Source organism: Ascaphus truei, chromosome 5 (assembly GCF_040206685.1).
Source record: "Ascaphus truei isolate aAscTru1 chromosome 5, aAscTru1.hap1, whole genome shotgun sequence".
Lineage (NCBI taxonomy): Eukaryota > Metazoa > Chordata > Amphibia > Anura > Ascaphidae > Ascaphus > Ascaphus truei.
The window spans coordinates 283,580,494-283,598,129 of NC_134487.1; the positions used below are offsets into that span (position 1 = coordinate 283,580,494).

Below are 17,636 nucleotides of genomic sequence, written 5' to 3' on the forward strand. Positions count from 1 at the left end.
CTCTTCTTCTCTCATAAGTGATGGTCACTTAAGTCCTAACACTATCTCTGTGAATATTCTTTTAGCCTCTCTAATATGAGGACTTTGACATAAATATATGTATATGGTGAGGTGGGTCTGGGTTTGATCTTACAGATGTGTGTGTGTGTATAGATTTTAATTGTTAAACAATAGTTTGGAGGTCTGTGACACCCTGCTCCCTGTTTCCAAGTTTCCCTCCCCACCTTTAAATAGCAAGTCCCGAGATACAGCTGTGAATAACCTGTCTATTAAGACTCCTTCCTCGTATTAGAGAGGTAAAGAGATCACTCGCAGAGATAGTGTTATGACTTGCAGAAAAAGAGGTCTGACATGACATGGTCTGCCAGCTTACAGAGGGCTTTGGCCAAAGAATTTAAATAAGTGACCCTCACTAATGAGAGAAGAACAGATAAGTATTTAACTATAGGATTTGTTATGTTGGATGTAGCATTGGGGTTCTCTGTCTTTTGTGTAAGGCTGGGGCCATGGCGCTTTCGCCCTGTGCAGAGGTGTGTGTGGCCGTGACGTCACCCGCGTGAAGCTGTGCGTTTTGTGGCCAGTGGAGACGCGCCGTGCTGTGGCGTGCCTAGGGGCATCACGAAGCTGGTTCGCCCTTATTGGGCTCACGTGACCAGCATGTCGCGCCAAGAAATCAGTTTCAACTGATTTCTTGCGCAACGTGCGTCCCCGCACGCGTCCGCACGCCGCATGGACACTTTCACTGCCTTAAGGTAGTCTGATCGCTGAGCGTGCGAACGCCTCCGCACAGTCTGCGGCACCATGGCCCCAGCCTAACTCAGCAGCCTGAATCTTATGGGAGATTTTTACTTACTGAACGTCACAACTTTTCTAAGTGACACCACCAATAATACCTTATTCTGGGCCTGAAAGGAACATCCCAGCCAGAGACAGGGACAGAGAAAGAACACATTGTATGTATGTATGTATATCTTTGTCTACATAGCGCTTCACAGCAGTAATACATGTGACATAATAATATAACACATAATGTAGAAGCGCTTGAGACATAAAAGTAACATTAGGAAAAGGGAGTGCCTGCCCCGAAGAGCTTACAATCTAAGTGAAAAGTAGGAAGAACGTACAGTGAAAGTAGGAAGGTGTTCTGGTAAGTGTGTCTGCGAGGGGATAAGGTCGATGTATGAGATATATAGTATCAGCCATGGAGCTACTCATATGCTTCGTTAAGGAGGTGTGGTTTCAGATGGGTCTTAAAGGTGGAGACAGAAGGTGTTAGTCGTGTATTGAGGGGAAGGACATTCCAGGGGTGTGGGCAGTCAGTGAGAACGGTTTATGGCGGGAGAGGGCTTTACAGTATATACAAAAGGGGTAAACCGAAAACATCCTTGAACAGAAATCAAGAGTCAGGACGGTGTATAGTGAGAAATTAGGGCTTAGATGTGAGGAGGGGCAGAAGAGTGTATAGCCTTAAAAGCGAGGGGAACTATTCTGTGAGTAATACAGGATTTAATAAGAAGCCAGGAGAGGTATTTCAGCAGGAGAGACGCCGAGACAGATTTAGGAGAGAGTAAAGTGATTCTAGCAGCAACATTTAAGAGAGATTGTAGGGGAGACAGGTGAGAGGCAGGAATGTTGGACAATAGAAGGTTACAATAGTCGAGACGGAAGAGATTGGAGCTATAGTTAGTTTTAGCAGTAAAGCAACAGAAGAAAGGGCGTTAGCAGTAAAGCAACAGAAGAAAGGGCGTATCTTTGCAATTTTACAGAGGAAAACACGACAGGTTCTAGCTGCATTGTGAATGTGAGGGAGGAGTCAAATGTGACCCCTAGGCAGCGTGCTTGTGATACTGGGTGTATGATACTGCTGCCGACAGTAATGTAGAAGGAGGCAGTAGGGCCAGGCTTGGGAGGATCTCCGTCTTTCACATGTTAAGTTTGAGTGTGCGGGAGGGCGAGAAGAAGAAGCGCGGGAGGGCGAGAAGACTAAGGTAGAAGCGCCGTAGGTTGAGAAGACGAAGCGCAGGAGGGTGAGAAGTGGGAGATGAGTGGCAGAAGGCATGGCAACACCGCGGATATTATTAGATCAGTATTTTCTGATTATCTAAACCCCTTCTGTGCCAGAGGACTTTGTAACATGTGCTGTTAGTACCTCTGGCTTCTGAGGAGTTAGATGTGTGCTTGAGTTTGTGAATGAAACATGGGCAACATCGTTTGACACAGTTTAGCGGCATATGTATCAAGACAAAAGTGGTGCAATTATGGGGGCACGACTCTGCAGCATTAATACTGAATCAAAGAAAGAATCATGTTTAAATGAATAGGATTATTTCATGGATACATCTGTTGCAGTTTGTGTTGCTCCAGAATTGCTCCTCGATACATAGACGCAAACAGATGAAAGTTTCGGGTGCCTCTTGTATCTTGTGGATGTTTCATCTCCACTATCAGAATGATATTTTCATTCTGTTTATAATACCCTGACAATATCAATGTACTTGTTCCCCGTGTCACTTGTTACTTGGGAAGTGTTCATGGGAGAAGTTATGGGAATTTGTTACATTAGGCAATAAGAGGAGTTATAGGGAGCGGTTATATGGGGTAATAGGAGTGATAGGGAGAGGTTATATGGGGTAATAGGAGTTATAGGGAGAGGTTATATGGAGCACTAGAAAGAGTTATAGGGGACAAATAGAGTTGTTATATGTGGCAATAGAAGGAGTTATAGGGAGAGGTTATACGGAGTAACAAAATGCACATATTATGGAATGTATCTATCACTGTCATCCTTTTCTTAGCAATGTAACCTTCCCCCTTTTCATGATCGGAGTAAGAAATTGCATTATTTGGCATCTTAAATTAGACACATTTGCTTAGAATTTATGACAGAGTAAAATGTCAAACGTGCTCTTTTATTTAAAGGATACCCTGTGTCATCCCAACTAGAAATGATAAAGTGATACCAAAGCAGAGCCTGACACGCAGAACTGCCGGTGTTGGGAGAGATTCCCTGGAGACAGCTGTACCCCCTGTTATCCTGCCAGGGTTGGGGGGGGAGGGGGTGAGAGGGGGGTTCACTGGATACAGCTGTTCCCCCTGTTATCCTGCCAGTGTTGGGGGAGAGGGGGTGAGAGGAGGATTCACTGGAGAAAGCTGCTCCCCCTGTTATCCTGCCAGTGTTGGGGGGGAGGGGGTGAGAGGGGGATTCACTGGCGAAAGCTGTTCCCCCTGTTATCCTGCCAGTGTTGGGGGGGGGAGGGGTGAGAGGGGGATTCACTGGAGAAAGTTGTTCCTCATGTTATCCTGCAGGGGTTGGGAGAGATTCCCCGGAGACAGCTGTTCCCCTTGTTATCCTGCAGGGGTTGGGAGAGATTCCCCGGAGACAGCTGTTCCCCTTGTTATCCTGCAGGGGTTGGGGGGGAGGGGGGTGAGAGGGAGATTCACTGGATACAGCTGTTCCCCTTGTTATCCTGCAGGGGTTGGGGGGGGATACCCTGGAGATAGCTATTCCCCTTGTTATCCTGCAGGGGTTGGGAGAGATTCCCTGGAGACAGCTGTTCCCCTTGTTATCCTGCAGGGGTTGGGAGAGATTCCCCGGAGACAGCTGTTCCCCTTGTTATCCTGCAGGGGTTGGGAGAGATTCCCCGGAGACAGCTGTACCCCTTGTTATCCTGCAGGGGTTGGGAGAGATTCCCCGGAGACAGCTGTTCCCCTTGTTATCCTGCAGGGGTTGGGAGAGATTCCCCGGAGACAGCTGTTCCCCTTGTTATCCTGCAGGGTTTGGGAGAGATTCCCCGGAGACAGCTGTTCCCCTTGTTATCCTGCAGGGGTTGGGAGAGATTCCCCGGAGACAGCTGTTCCCCTTGTTATCCTGCAGGGGTTGGGAGAGATTCCCCGGAGACAGCTGTTCCCCTTGTTATCCTGCAGGGGTTGGGAGAGATTCCATGGAGACAGCTGTTCCCCTTGTTATCCTGCAGGGGTTGGGAGAGATTCCCCGGAGACAGCTGTTCCCCTTGTTATCCTGCAGGGTTTGGGAGAGATTCCATGGAGACAGCTGTTCCCCTTGTTATCCTGCAGGGGTTGGGAGAGATTCCATGGAGACAGCTGTTCCCCTTGTTATCCTGCAGGGGTTGGGAGAGATTCCCCGGAGACAGCTGTTCCCCTTGTTATCCTGCAGGGTTTGGGAGAGATTCCCCGGAGACAGCTGTTCCCCTTGTTATCCTGCAGGGGTTGGGAGAGATTCCCCGGAGACAGCTGTACCCCTTGTTATCCTGCAGGGGTTGGGAGAGATTCCCCGGAGACAGCTGTTCCCCTTGTTATCCTGCAGGGTTTGGGAGAGATTCCATGGAGACAGCTGTTCCCCTTGTTATCCTGCAGGGGTTGGGAGAGATTCCATGGAGACAGCTGTTCCCCTTGTTATCCTGCAGGGGTTGGGAGAGATTCCCCGGAGACAGCTGTTCCCCTTGTTATCCTGCAGGGGTTGGGAGAGATTCCATGGAGACAGCTGTTCCCCTTGTTATCCTGCAGGGGTTGGGAGAGATTCCCCGGAGACAGCTGTTCCCCTTGTTATCCTGCAGGGGTTGGGAGAGATTCCCCGGAGACAGCTGTTCCCCTTGTTATCCTGCAGGTGTTGGGAGAGATTCCCCGGAGACAGCTGTTCCCCTTGTTATCCTGCAGGGGTTGGGAGAGATTCCCCGGAGACAGCTGTTCCCCTTGTTATCCTGCAGGGTTTGGGAGAGATTCCCCGGAGACAGCTGTTCCCCTTGTTATCCTGCAGGGGTTGGGAGAGATTCCATGGAGACAGCTGTTCCCCTTGTTATCCTGCAGGGGTTGGGAGAGATTCCATGGAGACAGCTGTTCCCCTTGTTATCCTGCAGGGGTTGGGAGAGATTCCCCGGAGACAGCTGTTCCCCTTGTTATCCTGCAGGGTTTGGGAGAGATTCCCCGGAGACAGCTGTTCCCCTTGTTATCCTGCAGGGGTTGGGAGAGATTCCATGGAGACAGCTGTTCCCCTTGTTATCCTGCAGGGGTTGGGAGAGATTCCCCGGAGACAGCTGTTCCCCTTGTTATCCTGCAGGGTTTGGGAGAGATTCCATGGAGACAGCTGTTCCCCTTGTAATCCTGCAGGGGTTGGGAGAGATTCCCCGGAGACAGCTGTTCCCCTTGTTATCCTGCAGGGGTTGGGAGAGATTCCCTGGAGACAGCTGTTCCCCTTATCATTTTTTCTTCTCTCCTGCCAGCGATCGGGGTCCAGATGAAGCTTAAATTGCTGCAGCGTATCTTCTGGGGAGCGACACGTCAGGTAAGGGAACATCCCTCCCACACACAGGAACACTATTATTATTATTGTTACGATTGTGCAGCTTGGACCCTGTTGGAGTCTTCCATAAAAAAATTTTGGGACTCCAGCAGTGGAATTCACAATTATTGCAAAATGGTTATATGCCCGAAAAGATGTGATTGAAGATGAAATCCCTCCTTATAACATGTGTTGGAGCTGAAATAAAAGACACACACATAGCCATGTATGTATATTTATTTATATAGTGCCAGTAATGTACAAGCAATACAGTATATGGAGGTAATATACCAAGTGTCACAAGTGCAGGAATGGAGGGAGTTCCCCGGGTGCGGAGCCAAATGTGAGAAAGGTTTGAGACATGAGAGTGCTGTAAAGACAAATAGAGCAGAGAGGAGACAGGCTTCAGCAAAGCGTAAGGAACAAGAAGGGGCATAGAGAGAGAGATCAGAGCCGAGATGTAAGAGGGGGTAGAAGAATACAGAGCCTTGAATAAGATCAGTACAATTGTATAGTTCCATGCAGAGTTTGATGGGGAGCAAGTGAAGGGGTTTCAGGAGGAGAGAGGCAGAGACAGACCTGAGAGAGAGAGAGAGAGAGAGACAGACCTAGGGGAGAGAGAGAGTGAGAGAATTCCATCAGTTTTGGGGGGATGGATGGTAGAGTAAGGAGTTAGGCATGTTCTATAGTGCCGAGCGCGTGCTACGCAGTGCGCGCGCGTGGATTTTTAGTTGGCTGACGTGAATCAGCCTTTCTATAGAAGGGCTGCGCGCGCGCACGGCAGGGAGAGGGGAGCCGACAGACAGCGGCGAAGATGAGGAAATTCATCTTTTCGCGCCGCTGCCTGCGCTCAAATGTATGTGTGTATGTAAAGTTTTTTTTCTTTAAAAAAAAATCTTATCTAGGACTTACTTTCACTCACACAGCCCATGCACACACATACAGCAGGGCCCCGGGTATACGGCGGGTTCCGTTCCAGAGGCCCGCCGTATAGTGAAAATCGCCGGAAAACGGATCCGGCGATTTTCAGTTCTGCGCATGTGCAAACCGCCATTTTTGCTGTTCTGCGCATGTGCGAACTACGTGATGCGCGCACAAACTGCGGTCTGTGCATGCGCGCCGGGCGCACCCGCCCATTCTGCGCATGCGCGACTTAAAATCCAACATGGCGGCCCCCTTCTCGGTGCCGCCGTGTCAGCGGATCGCCGAAAAGCGGAGCGCCGAGAAACGGGACCCTGCTGTATACGCACACATACATACACACACACACATATACATTACCTGCAGCTCCCGGCACTATATACAGGAAAAGCATGCGGCACGTGCACGCGCGTTCGCATAGGAACGCACGGCCGCATGCTGTATATTACTGCCCTTAGTAGGCAGCAATGCCAGAGAGGAGAAGGTTACAATAGTCAGGTTGGGAGATAATGAGGGCATGCGTCAGAGATTTGGTTGTAGAACGACAAAGAAAAGGACAGCTACTTGTGAAAAATCGGCAACATTTAGCAACAGCACAAATGTGAGAAGAGTAAAATATTACAGCTACACCGTGTGCTTGGGAGACTGGATGAAGGACAATGTTACTGATTGACAGAAAATGGTACAATTGCGCTTGGTTTAGGCGGGATTGGAATGAGCCTGTAATAGCAGAGAGACAATCAGTGACCTGAGACTGGATGTCAGGAGTAAGCTTAAGGGTGTAAAGGTACTGTTATGTGTCAGAAAACGTATATATAGAGAAAAGACTGGTCGACAGGCGAAGAGGAAGAGCTAGGGATAGAGATACTGAAGGAGCCGTTCGAAAAATAAGGGCGTTGTTACAGATACTAAGAGAGTGAAGAATTTGCAGGAGTAGAGGATGGTCAACATTGTCATAAGCAGCAGAGGGGTCGAGAGAAATTATAAGGGCATAGAGCCGTTGTTTAGATCATTAGATACTTTAGTGAGGGCAGATTGCTTTGGGTCGAAAAGACTATGGGCTTTATTCTATAAAGTGGGATAGCACCGATCCGGCAATGGGGGCTTTTCGTGCAATAGCGCCGATCCGGTCTATCACACGTTATAGAATAAGGGCTTATAGAGTAACAGTGAATGGACGAGAGGTTCGAGAAACTTGGATGCTAAAGGAAGAAGAGAGAGAGGGCGAAAGCTAGAGAGAGGAGTATGTTCAAGTGTGTTGTTGTTTTTGAGGATAGTTGTGACTATTGAATGTTTAAACACAGATGGAAAGGTGAGGGAGCAGAGTGGGAGTAATGTGAGTAAGTATAGGGAGCAGAGTTGTGAGTAAGTATAGGGAGCAGAGTGGGAGTAATGTGAGTAAGTATAGGGAGCAGAGTTGTGAGTAAGTATAGGGAGCAGAGTTGTGAGTAAGTATAGGGAGCAGAGTGGGAGTAATGTGAGTAAGTATAGGGAGGAGAGTGGGTGTAATGTAAGTATAGTATAGAGTTTGTCTAATGGTCATTTTATACGTTTAACCCTTTCCTTGCCAGTGACGTATTGCTGGCCTCTATGGCAATCATGAAACTGTCTCAGATTGTAGAATCCGCGCCATCTCTATTAACAGAAAGTTAGGACCTGCGCAGTAACTCCGCTTTGTCTCTCTGTCTCCTGCATGCTGCACTGCCTGGCGGCATCCATCTTTTCACAGCCCAGTGACACTGATGTAAGTTCCCAGAGTCCTCTGCTCTGGGCCTGGTTACTTGGTACAAAGTGATGCTGTTACCAGTTAGAAGCAAGTCCCCACCAGAAAACCATACATTCAACATACAATGTAACCCCTTCACTGCAAAGTGTTGCCGGTCCTTCTGGCAACACAGGGGTTAAGATTTGTGAGGCTGCTGTCGGCACATCCCAGTCATACAGCAGGCGTCCCCCGTGTTATATAAAAGCCCTGTAATTCAAAAAATATTAATACAAATATGAACAGCACACCATTCAAACAATGAAAAGACTTATTGGGTCAACGCTTTGCACTGATGCCTTGTTACCTGCTATTTATGGCAGAGGAGGGGGGGGGGGTACACGGAGACCCTGCAGCCTAATGTGCAATTCGCCTCTACTCAATATAGATACATATATAAGTGAGAAGTGCTGAGGGGCTCCTGGCTGCAAAACGGGAGGGAAAATGTGTTGCGTGTTGCATTTTTCTGTAGACATATTCAGGCGGTCTATGAGGACTTACCACAGCCGGTCAGCCACCGAGGGCAAGGTAACCCCCTAACCTTACCCCAAAAGCCCCAAATGTTAAGTCCTTGCCCCTTTAACCCCTTACCCTAAACCCTAATGCTAACGCTAATCTTCACCCTAAAAGCCCTAACCTTAACTTCAAAACGCTCAACCTTAACCGCTTACTCTAAAACCCTTAATCAGAACCCTTACCCTAAAATCCCTTACCTAAACCCCTTACCCACTAACCTCACTCCTTTACCTAAACCCCTTACCCACTAACCTCACTCCTTACCCTAAACCCCTTACCCACTAACCGCAATCCTTACCCTAAAATCCCTAACCTAAACCCCTTACCCACTAACCTCACTCCTTACCCTAAAATGCTTTACCCTTACCCTAAAATCCCTAAAGTTAACCCCTTAAAAACTTACTTTAGCTGCTAGGCAGCCGGCGGCGAGCTGCCCTTGGCGGCTGATTGCCGGCGGCGAGCTGCCCTTGGCGGCTGATTGCCAGCGGCGAGCTACCCTTGGCGGCTGATTGCCAGCGGCGAGCTACCCTTGGAGGCTGATTGGCTGCGGCAAGTTGTCCCATTCCGTATTCAGTAGCTGTTTGCCACCACAGACTTGGGGCTCTCTAGTATATAGGACAGGTAGGTGTAGCTGTGCCGTATATGAATGTTTGAGTGCGTATAACGTTATATACACCGTCTCTCCTTCCGCAGTGCCGCAGCGTAGACGGTCTGTGTCCACTGAGCTGTGAGGACGAGGTATGATCTCAATAGGACACAGAATTACTGCTGGAGCAGCAGACTGGGCTCCCAGCCTCCACTCCATAGAAGTAACATCAGCTAATGCTATACATCGTGTGCCTGTAGGGAGCCAGGGGTTATTGAGGATAATGTGTCTCAGAGGACAAGCGCCTCAATGGAATCTCTAGCAATTGAGAGGTTAATGGGTTTCTCTGGCAGGGAACTCTTTTTGACCCACTGGTAACTGCATCCCTGCAGTGCCAGTCTCTGCCCCCTTATGGTGGTCATATACAGAGACAGATTTCCTGGTGGTTGATTTTGGAAATCAGTATAAAAATCACAGCTGGCATATATCCTGAAATAATATCACTGATCTCTTTAGGAAATCCCTTAGTGTATTACTGGTGGGTAACCCTGCTCCTGCAGAGCCTCACTGCCACCCTGCTGCCTTACAGCTATGCGGGTGCCCCAGCCGAGAGGGTGACAGGGCAGGAGCTGTTTGAAGAGTGGGTCCCAGTGATGGGAGGTGACACTGCTGTCCCTTTGTCCTGTCTCTCTCCGTCAGACGCTGCTCTGCTTTCTCATCGACAATAACGGCTTCATCGTCATCGCCAGAGAGCAGGAGAAGGTGAGTGGAGGGAGGTCCCCCCTCCAGCCCCACACACACATACACGATCACAATGTGATGCTGCTGTGTTACTGCAGGAGAACACACTGACAAACCTAGAGGCAACCGTTTTAAAGGTTTATTCTATGTTTGTGTTAAACTCAGAAAGGCAAAGAAAAAAAAAAACCTTTATTTTATATATTAAAAAAGTACCTGAAGATTAAAATGTGTGCGCGTGTGTGTGTGCCAGGGCACTTGTGTGTTGCAAGGTGTGTGCGTGTGCCAGGGCACGTGCGTGTGTGTATGCCATGGCACATGTGTATTTGTGGCGGGGCACGTGTGTGTGTGCCAGGGCACATGTGTATGTGTGGCAGGGCACATGCATGTGTGTGTGTGCCAGGGCACATGTGTGTGTGAGCCAGGGCACATGTGTATGTGTGGCATGGTGCTTGTGTGTGAGCCAGGGCACATGTGTATGTGTGGCAGGGTGCTTGTGTGTGTGTGCCAGGGCACATGTGTATTTGTGCCAGGGCGCTTGTGTGTGTGCCAGGGCACATGTATGGCAGGGCATGTCCGTGTGTGTGTGTGCCAGGGCACGTGTATGTGTGTGCCAGGGCACATGTGTATGTGTGGCAGGGCACATGCATGTGTGTGTGCCAGTGCACATGTGTGTGTGTGCCAGGGCACATGTCTATGTGTGGCAGGGCGTGTGCGTATGTGTGTGCCAGGACACATGTGTATGTGCGGCAGGGCATGCACCTGTGTGTGTGTTTGCCAGGGTGTGTGTGTGTGGCACGGCACACGTGTTTGTGTGTGTCAGGGCGTTTGTGCAGGATATGTGTGTGTGTGTCTTTATATACATATGTATGAACCCCTTCACTTCCAGAGGGACTGGCAACTCAGTGATAAAGTGTTGCAGGCCATTCTGAAACTGAACGGGTTAAGGGTCAAGCAGGATGAAAGTTTGGAAATGCAGAATCCCTGGGCTCCCTCTTACAGTATAACCGTCAGACTGTGTTATTAACTGTGTTATTATCTCTTCTGGCAGAGGCACCTCTATCACTCTGCACATGCACATACAGTATACACTGTTCTGCACATGCACACATACATTGCTCTGCACAGAGAGACGCTGCTCTGCACATACACATATACATTGCTCTGCACAAACACACATACATTGCTCTGCACAGAGACACGCTGCTCTGCACATACACATATACATTGCTCTGCACAAACACACATACATTGCTCTGCACAGACACGCTGCTCTGCACATATACATACTTTACTCTGCACATAGAGCAATGTATATGTGTATGTGCAAAGCAGCGCATCTCTATTTGTGCAGACACAAAATGCTCTGCACGTGCAGACACACTGCTCTGCACATGCAGACACACACTGCTCTGCACATGCAGACACGCACTGCTCTGCACATGCAGACACGCACTGCTCTGCACATGCAGACACGCACTGCTCTGCACATACACATTGCTCTGCAATGCACACACCTCTGCTGGTGACTGGCTTTCATGTGTGAATCATCTGGCAGATTACACACCCCGCTGCAGTAAATTGCAAATCTTATAAATCCAATATTTGAACTACAGGGGTATAAGATTTGTTATTTCATCGCTAAAATAGGTCATTAAAACATTTTCAGCATTAACTTTTGCCCTAAACATTCCTTCAATGTTATTTCTGATCAATAACGTCCATGAGAGATCCCATACAGCGGGTAACTAAACTCCATGAGAGATCCCATACAGCGGGTTAATAACGTCCGTGAGAGATCCCATACAGCGGGTAACTAAACTCCATGAGAGATCCCATACAGCGGGTAAATAACGTCTGAGCGATCCCATACAGCGGGTAACTAAACTCCATGAGAGATCCCATACAGCGGGTAAATAACGTCCATGGGAGATCCCATACAGCGGGTAACTAAACTCCATGAGAGATCCCATACAGCGGGTAACTAAACTCCATGAGAGATCCCATACAGAATGTAACTAAACTCCATGAGAGATCCCATACAGCGGGTAACTAAACTCCATGAGAGATCCCATACAGCGGGTAAATAACGTCCATGGGAGATCCCATACAGCGGGTAAATAACGTCCATGAGAGATCCCATATAGCGGGCAAATAATGTCCGTGAGAGATCCCATACAGCGGGTAAATAACGTCCGTGAGAGATCCCATATAGCTGGTAAATAACGTCAGTGAGAGATCCCATACAGCAGGTCAATAACATACGTGAGAGATCCCATACAGCGAGTAAATAACGTCCATTAGAGATCCAATACCGCGGGTAAATAACGTCCATTAGAGATCCCATACAGCGGGTAAATAACGTCAATGAGAGATCCCATACAGCGGCAAATAATGTCCGTGAGAGATCCCATAGAGCGGGTAAATAATGTCCGTGAGAGATCCCATACAGCGGGTAAATAACGTCCATGAGAGATCCCATACAGCGAGTAAATAACGTCCATGAGAGGTCCCATACAGCGGGTAAATAATGTCCGTGAGAGATCCCATAGAGCGGGTAAATAATGTCCGTGAGAGATCCCATACAGCGGGTAAATAACGTCCATGAGAGATCCCATACAGCGGGTAAATAACGTCCATGAGAGGTCCCATACAGCGGGTCAATAACATACGTGAGAGATCCCATACAGCGGGTAACTAACATCCGTAAGAGATCCCATACAGCGAGTAAATAAACTCCATGAGAGATCCCATACAGCAGATAAATAATGTCCGTGAGATCCCATACAGCGGGTAAATAAACTCCATGAGAGATCCCATACAGCGGGTAACTAACGTCCGTGAGAGATCCCATACAGCGAGTAAATAAACTCCACGAGAGATCCTATACAGCGGGTAAATAACGTCCCCCCCTTCCCTCTCTCCGCTCTTCCCTCCCCCCTCTTCCCTCACCGCCCCTCTTCCCCATACTCTTCCCTCTCCCCCTTCTTCCTTCTCCCCCCCTCTTCCTTCTCTCCCCCTCTCCCCTCTCTTCCCCTCTCTCACCCCTCTTCTCCCCCCCTCCCTCTCTCCCTGCCTCTCTTCCCTCTACCCCCTCTTCCCTCTACCCCACCCCTCTTCCCCCTCTCACTGCCCCTTTTCCCTCTCTCTCCCTACCCCCCTCTTCTCTCTCCAACCCTCCTCTTCTCTCTCCAACCCTCTTCCTTCTCTCCCTGCACCTCTTCCCTATCCCCCCACACTTCCCTCTCTCCCTGACCCTCTTCCCTCACACTTCCCTCTCCCCCCTCTTCCCTCGCTCTCCCCCTTCCCTCACTCCCCCTCCCCCTTCCCTCTCTCTCCCACCCCCTCTAACCTCTCTCCCTACTTCCCTCTTCCCTCTCTCTCCATACCCCCCTCTTCCCTCTCTTCATACCCCCCTCTGACCTCTCTCCCCCCCCCTTCTCTCCCCCCCTTCTCTCCCCCTTCCCTCTCTCCCTCCCCCCCTTCCCTCTCTCCCTCCCCCCTTCCCTCTCTCCCTCCCCCTTCCCTCTCTCCCTCCCCCCTCTTCCATCTCCCTCCCCCTCTCTCTCCCTCCCCCTCTTCCCTCTCTCTCCTTACCCCCCTCTTCCGTCTCCCTCCCCCTCTTCCCTCCTCCCCTCTCTCCTCTTCTCTCTCCCTCCCCCCCTCTCTGCCCTCCCTCCCCCCCTCTCTGCCCTCCCTCCCCCCTCCCTCTTCCCTGTCTCCCTCCCCCCCCTCTGTCTCCCCCCCCCCTCTGTCTCCCTACCCCCCCTCTTCTTCCCCTCTCTCTCCCCCCATTCTTCTCTCCCTCTCCCATTTTCTCTCTCTCCCTCAGACAGGAGTATTCCTGGGGGAGGCTGACGGCTCACTGATGACCCAGCTTCTGCACATGGGGATTTTCAGACAGTAAGCAGCTCTCTGTGTTTCCCAGATGTTGCTCAGGGACCTGCAAGTCCCCGGGGGAGGTCTCATAAAGTTGGGCTCGGGACTGTTGCTTGTGACAGAGGTTAAGTGGCTGTAACGGGCACAGACCCCTTCATGTCACGAGGAAAGGAGAACACCGTCCTGATTTCGGAATGGGACCTTTGGCCGCAGCCGATTGACCACCACCAAAGAAGCGCTGTCGGTCCACCACCACTACAACTCACCGCCGGGCAGGTCGCCGCTGTACAATTCGCCGCATTTCAACCGCTCCTAGTCCGGTGACCTCCCACCGCTCCTTGTCCCGCACTGACGGCGAGCGGCGCCCACGGGACTAGGAGCGCCGGGCAGCGAATTGTACAGCGGCGACCTGCCCGGCGGTGAGTTGTAATGGTGGCTGACCAACAGCGCTTCTTTGGTGGTGGCCAATTGGCTGCGGCCAATCGTCCCATTCCGAAATCAAGACGGTGTTCTCCTTTCCTCGTGACATGAAGGATGTCGGTGTCCTAGGCCGTCTGTTTTAGCGTCTCTGTGCATTATCATTTAGAGACAACGGAGATAACAGGGTCATTTATTCACCTCCCTGCAGCAAAACTGATCCACCAGAGACACAAATCCCCTTTTTTTCCTGCGATAAATCAGGTGCTGTTATTTTCCTGCGATAAATCAGGTGCTGTTATTTTGCAGCAGCAAACCGTTGATTAACAGCCCTTTTGGAACTGAATCCATGCAAGATTTGAGCGTTGTTTATTGAAGTCCTTGGGCTGCAAAACTAAAGCAAAGTCAGCACCAGATTCAACCAGGAAAAACAAATCCCTACAGCTTTCATTCTTGGGAAAATCTGGTGCTGTCTTTTGCACTAGTTTTTCTGCAGGTCCTGTGTTTAAATTGTTGTAAATTAGAAAAGTACTTTATTTATGTAACATACATGAAGGGTTCTCATTAAACTGCGAACTATGGCACAGACACACTTATTGTCCTTAATATCAAACCTATTTCACTTTAATAACCCCGATGTGTGTATCCTAAAGATAAATCATACATGATCTGGGTGAAAATGGTGTAATGGGCGCAGTATCCTGCTACACAGGTTGTGCTCCATTTCTTTCACCCACCCAAAATCAAGTATTTCATTCACCTCTGGAGCTGGCACGTGACCCCAGAGCGGGACGGCTGTGTTCTGAGACTTTTTGCTCTGACGGGTCAGCAGTGCCCAGTTCTGTTAGGAGCATCAGATCAGCGCTTACCCTGTTCTGCTTTTCCCTCCCTCAGGGTGACGCTGTACGATTACCAGGCGATGTGTAAGCTGCCGTATCATCATCACAGCGGAGCCCGCAGTCTGCTCAATGTACAGTACTGTGCACCCTGCCCCTCGCCTCACATACACACACATACCTACACACACACACAATGACACACTGCCAAACCTGACATACACGGCACAGGTATAGTGCTAGCAGCGGCAGTGCCAGCCTCCCTGTCACACAGCTACGCCATGATGTGTATAGTGCAGGCAGCGGCAGTGCCAGCCTCCCCGTCACACAGCTACCCCATGATGTGTATAGTGCAGGCAGCGGCAGTGCCAGCCTTCCTGTCACACAGCTACACCATGATGTGTATAGTGCAGGCAGTGCCAGCCTCCCCGTCACACAGCTACACCATGATGTGTATAGTGCAGGCAGTGGCAGTGCCAGCCTCCCTTTCACACAGCTACCCCATGATGTGTATAGTGCAGGCAGCGGCAGTGCCAGCCTTCCTGTCTCACAGCTACACCATGATGTGTATAGTGCAGGCAGTGCCAGCCTCCCCGTCACACAGTTACACCATGATGTGTATAGTGCAGGTAGCGCCAGTGCCAGCCTCCTCCTCACACAGCTACCCCATAATGTGTATAGTGCAGGCAGCGGCAGCGCCAGCCTCCCCATCACACAGCTACACCATGACATGTATGCACAGCGCAGGTATAGTGCAGGCAGCGGCAGTGCCAGCCTTCCCGTCACACAGCTACACCATGATGTGTATAGTGCAGGCAGCGGCAGTGCCAGCCTTCCCGTCACACAGCTACACCATGACATGTATGCACAGCGCAGGTATAGTGCAGGCAGCGGCAGTGCCAGCCTCCTCTTCACATACAACCCTTTATAGAAGGCTTGGAAAAATCCCAGACATCTGGTTGACCAGCCGCCTAAATGTAACTTCTGGCCCCTAGAGCTTGCCAGCGTTTGTTATGTTGTATTTGCACACGCCTCTCAGTCACCGACGCCAGTGGCAAAATCGTGCCCCATCACTCGCAGAGCAGGATGAGGTGCAATTCTCCTGTCCAGGTGGTGACTGACCGGTCAGTCAACACTGTGCCGCGGGGGTGCTGCCCCCTGCGACACTTACTCGCTCACCCCTCCCTGACAGTACTTACAAACGGGAACTGGCGAAGGTGGGGGGTGTGTGTCACTAATACACACTCTGACACACACTGTGATACTTAATGGGTAGCTGACTCACATAACTTCCCCCAAACGCCAACCCCCCCCGTGCTGCGCTCTATATACACCTCCCCACACCTCGTACATTAATGATCACACTGCGCTCCTCCTATCTTCTCTCTGTTCCTTTGTAGCCGCTTTTCGCTTTGATGTCGACAGCTCAGTGGTTCCTCAGCAACTTTCTCCTGTGAGTTACCGCGTGAAATTACCGAGGGCAGCGCAGGGGTCCATGTATCATTTTTAAGAGCAGCCCCTCCTCCTTGGGCCAACATGGAGTTACAAATAAGCAGGCGGGATTACGGTTTGTGTGTCACAGTATTTTCAGGGAAAGCCCCTTGGTTCCTGAGCACAGTATTTGGTGGAAAAGGTGATAATGAGACGGGATTTCCATTGTTACCTCCCTTTTGTGTGGTATCAATTTGATCCACGGTGCGGATTGCATATGTGTAAATATAGCTGTTTGTCTGAGAAGGACGATGATATTACGGCCAAGTCAGATCGTCCAAATTAGACCGTTCAAAAATATTACTCTCCTCTCTCTCAGATAAAGACAAGTTTTTTTTTATCTGTCTCACTTTCTTTTTCTCTCTCTCTTCCCATTATCTCTCACTCTCTCTTCCCCTCATTGTCTCTCTGTCTCTCTCTCTGACTCTCTCTTCCCATTATCTCTCTCACTCTGTCACTCTCTCTTCCCCTCATTGTGTCTCTCACTCTCTCTTCCCCTCATTATCTCTCTCACTGTCTCACTCTCTCTTCCCCTCATTGTCTCTCTGTCTCTCTCTCTGACTCTCTCTCTACCCATTATCTCTCTCACTCTGTCACTCTCTCTTCCCCTCATTGTGTCTCTCACTCTCTCTTCCCCTCATTATCTCTCTCACTGTCTCACTCTCTCTTCCCCTCATTGTGTCTCTCACTGTCTCACTGTCTCACGCTCTCTTCCCCTCATTGTCTCTGTCTCTGATGCAGGTTTTTGTTGGAGTTCTGTCTCTGTTCATTCTGGGCCTCTGATAACTCGGCGGAAGGTAAGTGACCTGCAGCCCCTGGACCCTGATTACATTCTGTATTAGGGAGGTGTGAAGGGAAATAGCGCCCTGTGATCAGTGTCCGAGAAGGGGCTATTCAGTGTACTGTATTAGTGGCGGATGTCCTGTGACAGTGTGACTGTGCAATTATAATAGGAACACTGTGAATGGGATGTCATAGAGGTGTGACTGTGATTCTGCAGAGCGCTTTCTTGGATGTCTTAGCAGTCTCACTGTGATGTCAGAGTTCGTCCTGTTATGTCATAACATTGTAGCTGTAATTACGGAGATCTGCCTATGATGTGTTAGATCTGACTGATATTATGAATATGTGATGTAATTTGTGATATGAAGGACATCTTCCTGTTATGTCATGACAGTGTAGCTGTGATGTGAC

The 17,636-nt window shown here is 49.8% G+C and overlaps 1 protein-coding gene across 7 annotated transcripts in view; it reads left to right on the forward strand.

The window, feature by feature from the left end:
* CACNA2D4 (calcium voltage-gated channel auxiliary subunit alpha2delta 4) overlaps positions 1 to 17,636 on the forward strand; it is a 211,204-nt gene that overhangs the window by 183,859 nt on the left and 9,709 nt on the right. For 5 of the 7 annotated variants that reach the window (XR_012801888.1, XR_012801889.1, XM_075602360.1 and 2 more), the window contains 8 exons: positions 5,238 to 5,299; positions 7,947 to 7,961; positions 9,189 to 9,233; positions 9,781 to 9,843; positions 13,652 to 13,722; positions 15,010 to 15,085; positions 16,352 to 16,404; positions 17,184 to 17,239. Coding sequence is in view for 3 of the 7 variants with exons in the window: in XM_075602360.1 (XP_075458475.1) it covers positions 5,238 to 5,299; positions 7,947 to 7,961; positions 9,189 to 9,233; positions 9,781 to 9,843; positions 13,652 to 13,722; positions 15,010 to 15,085; positions 16,352 to 16,404; positions 17,184 to 17,239 (441 nt within the window). In the remaining 4 variants the exon portion in view is untranslated. The remainder of the gene's footprint in view (positions 1 to 5,237; positions 5,300 to 7,946; positions 7,962 to 9,188; positions 9,234 to 9,780; positions 9,844 to 13,651; positions 13,723 to 15,009; positions 15,086 to 16,351; positions 16,405 to 17,183; positions 17,240 to 17,636) is intronic. The other 2 variants (XR_012801890.1, XR_012801891.1) reach the window with 2 other exon arrangements.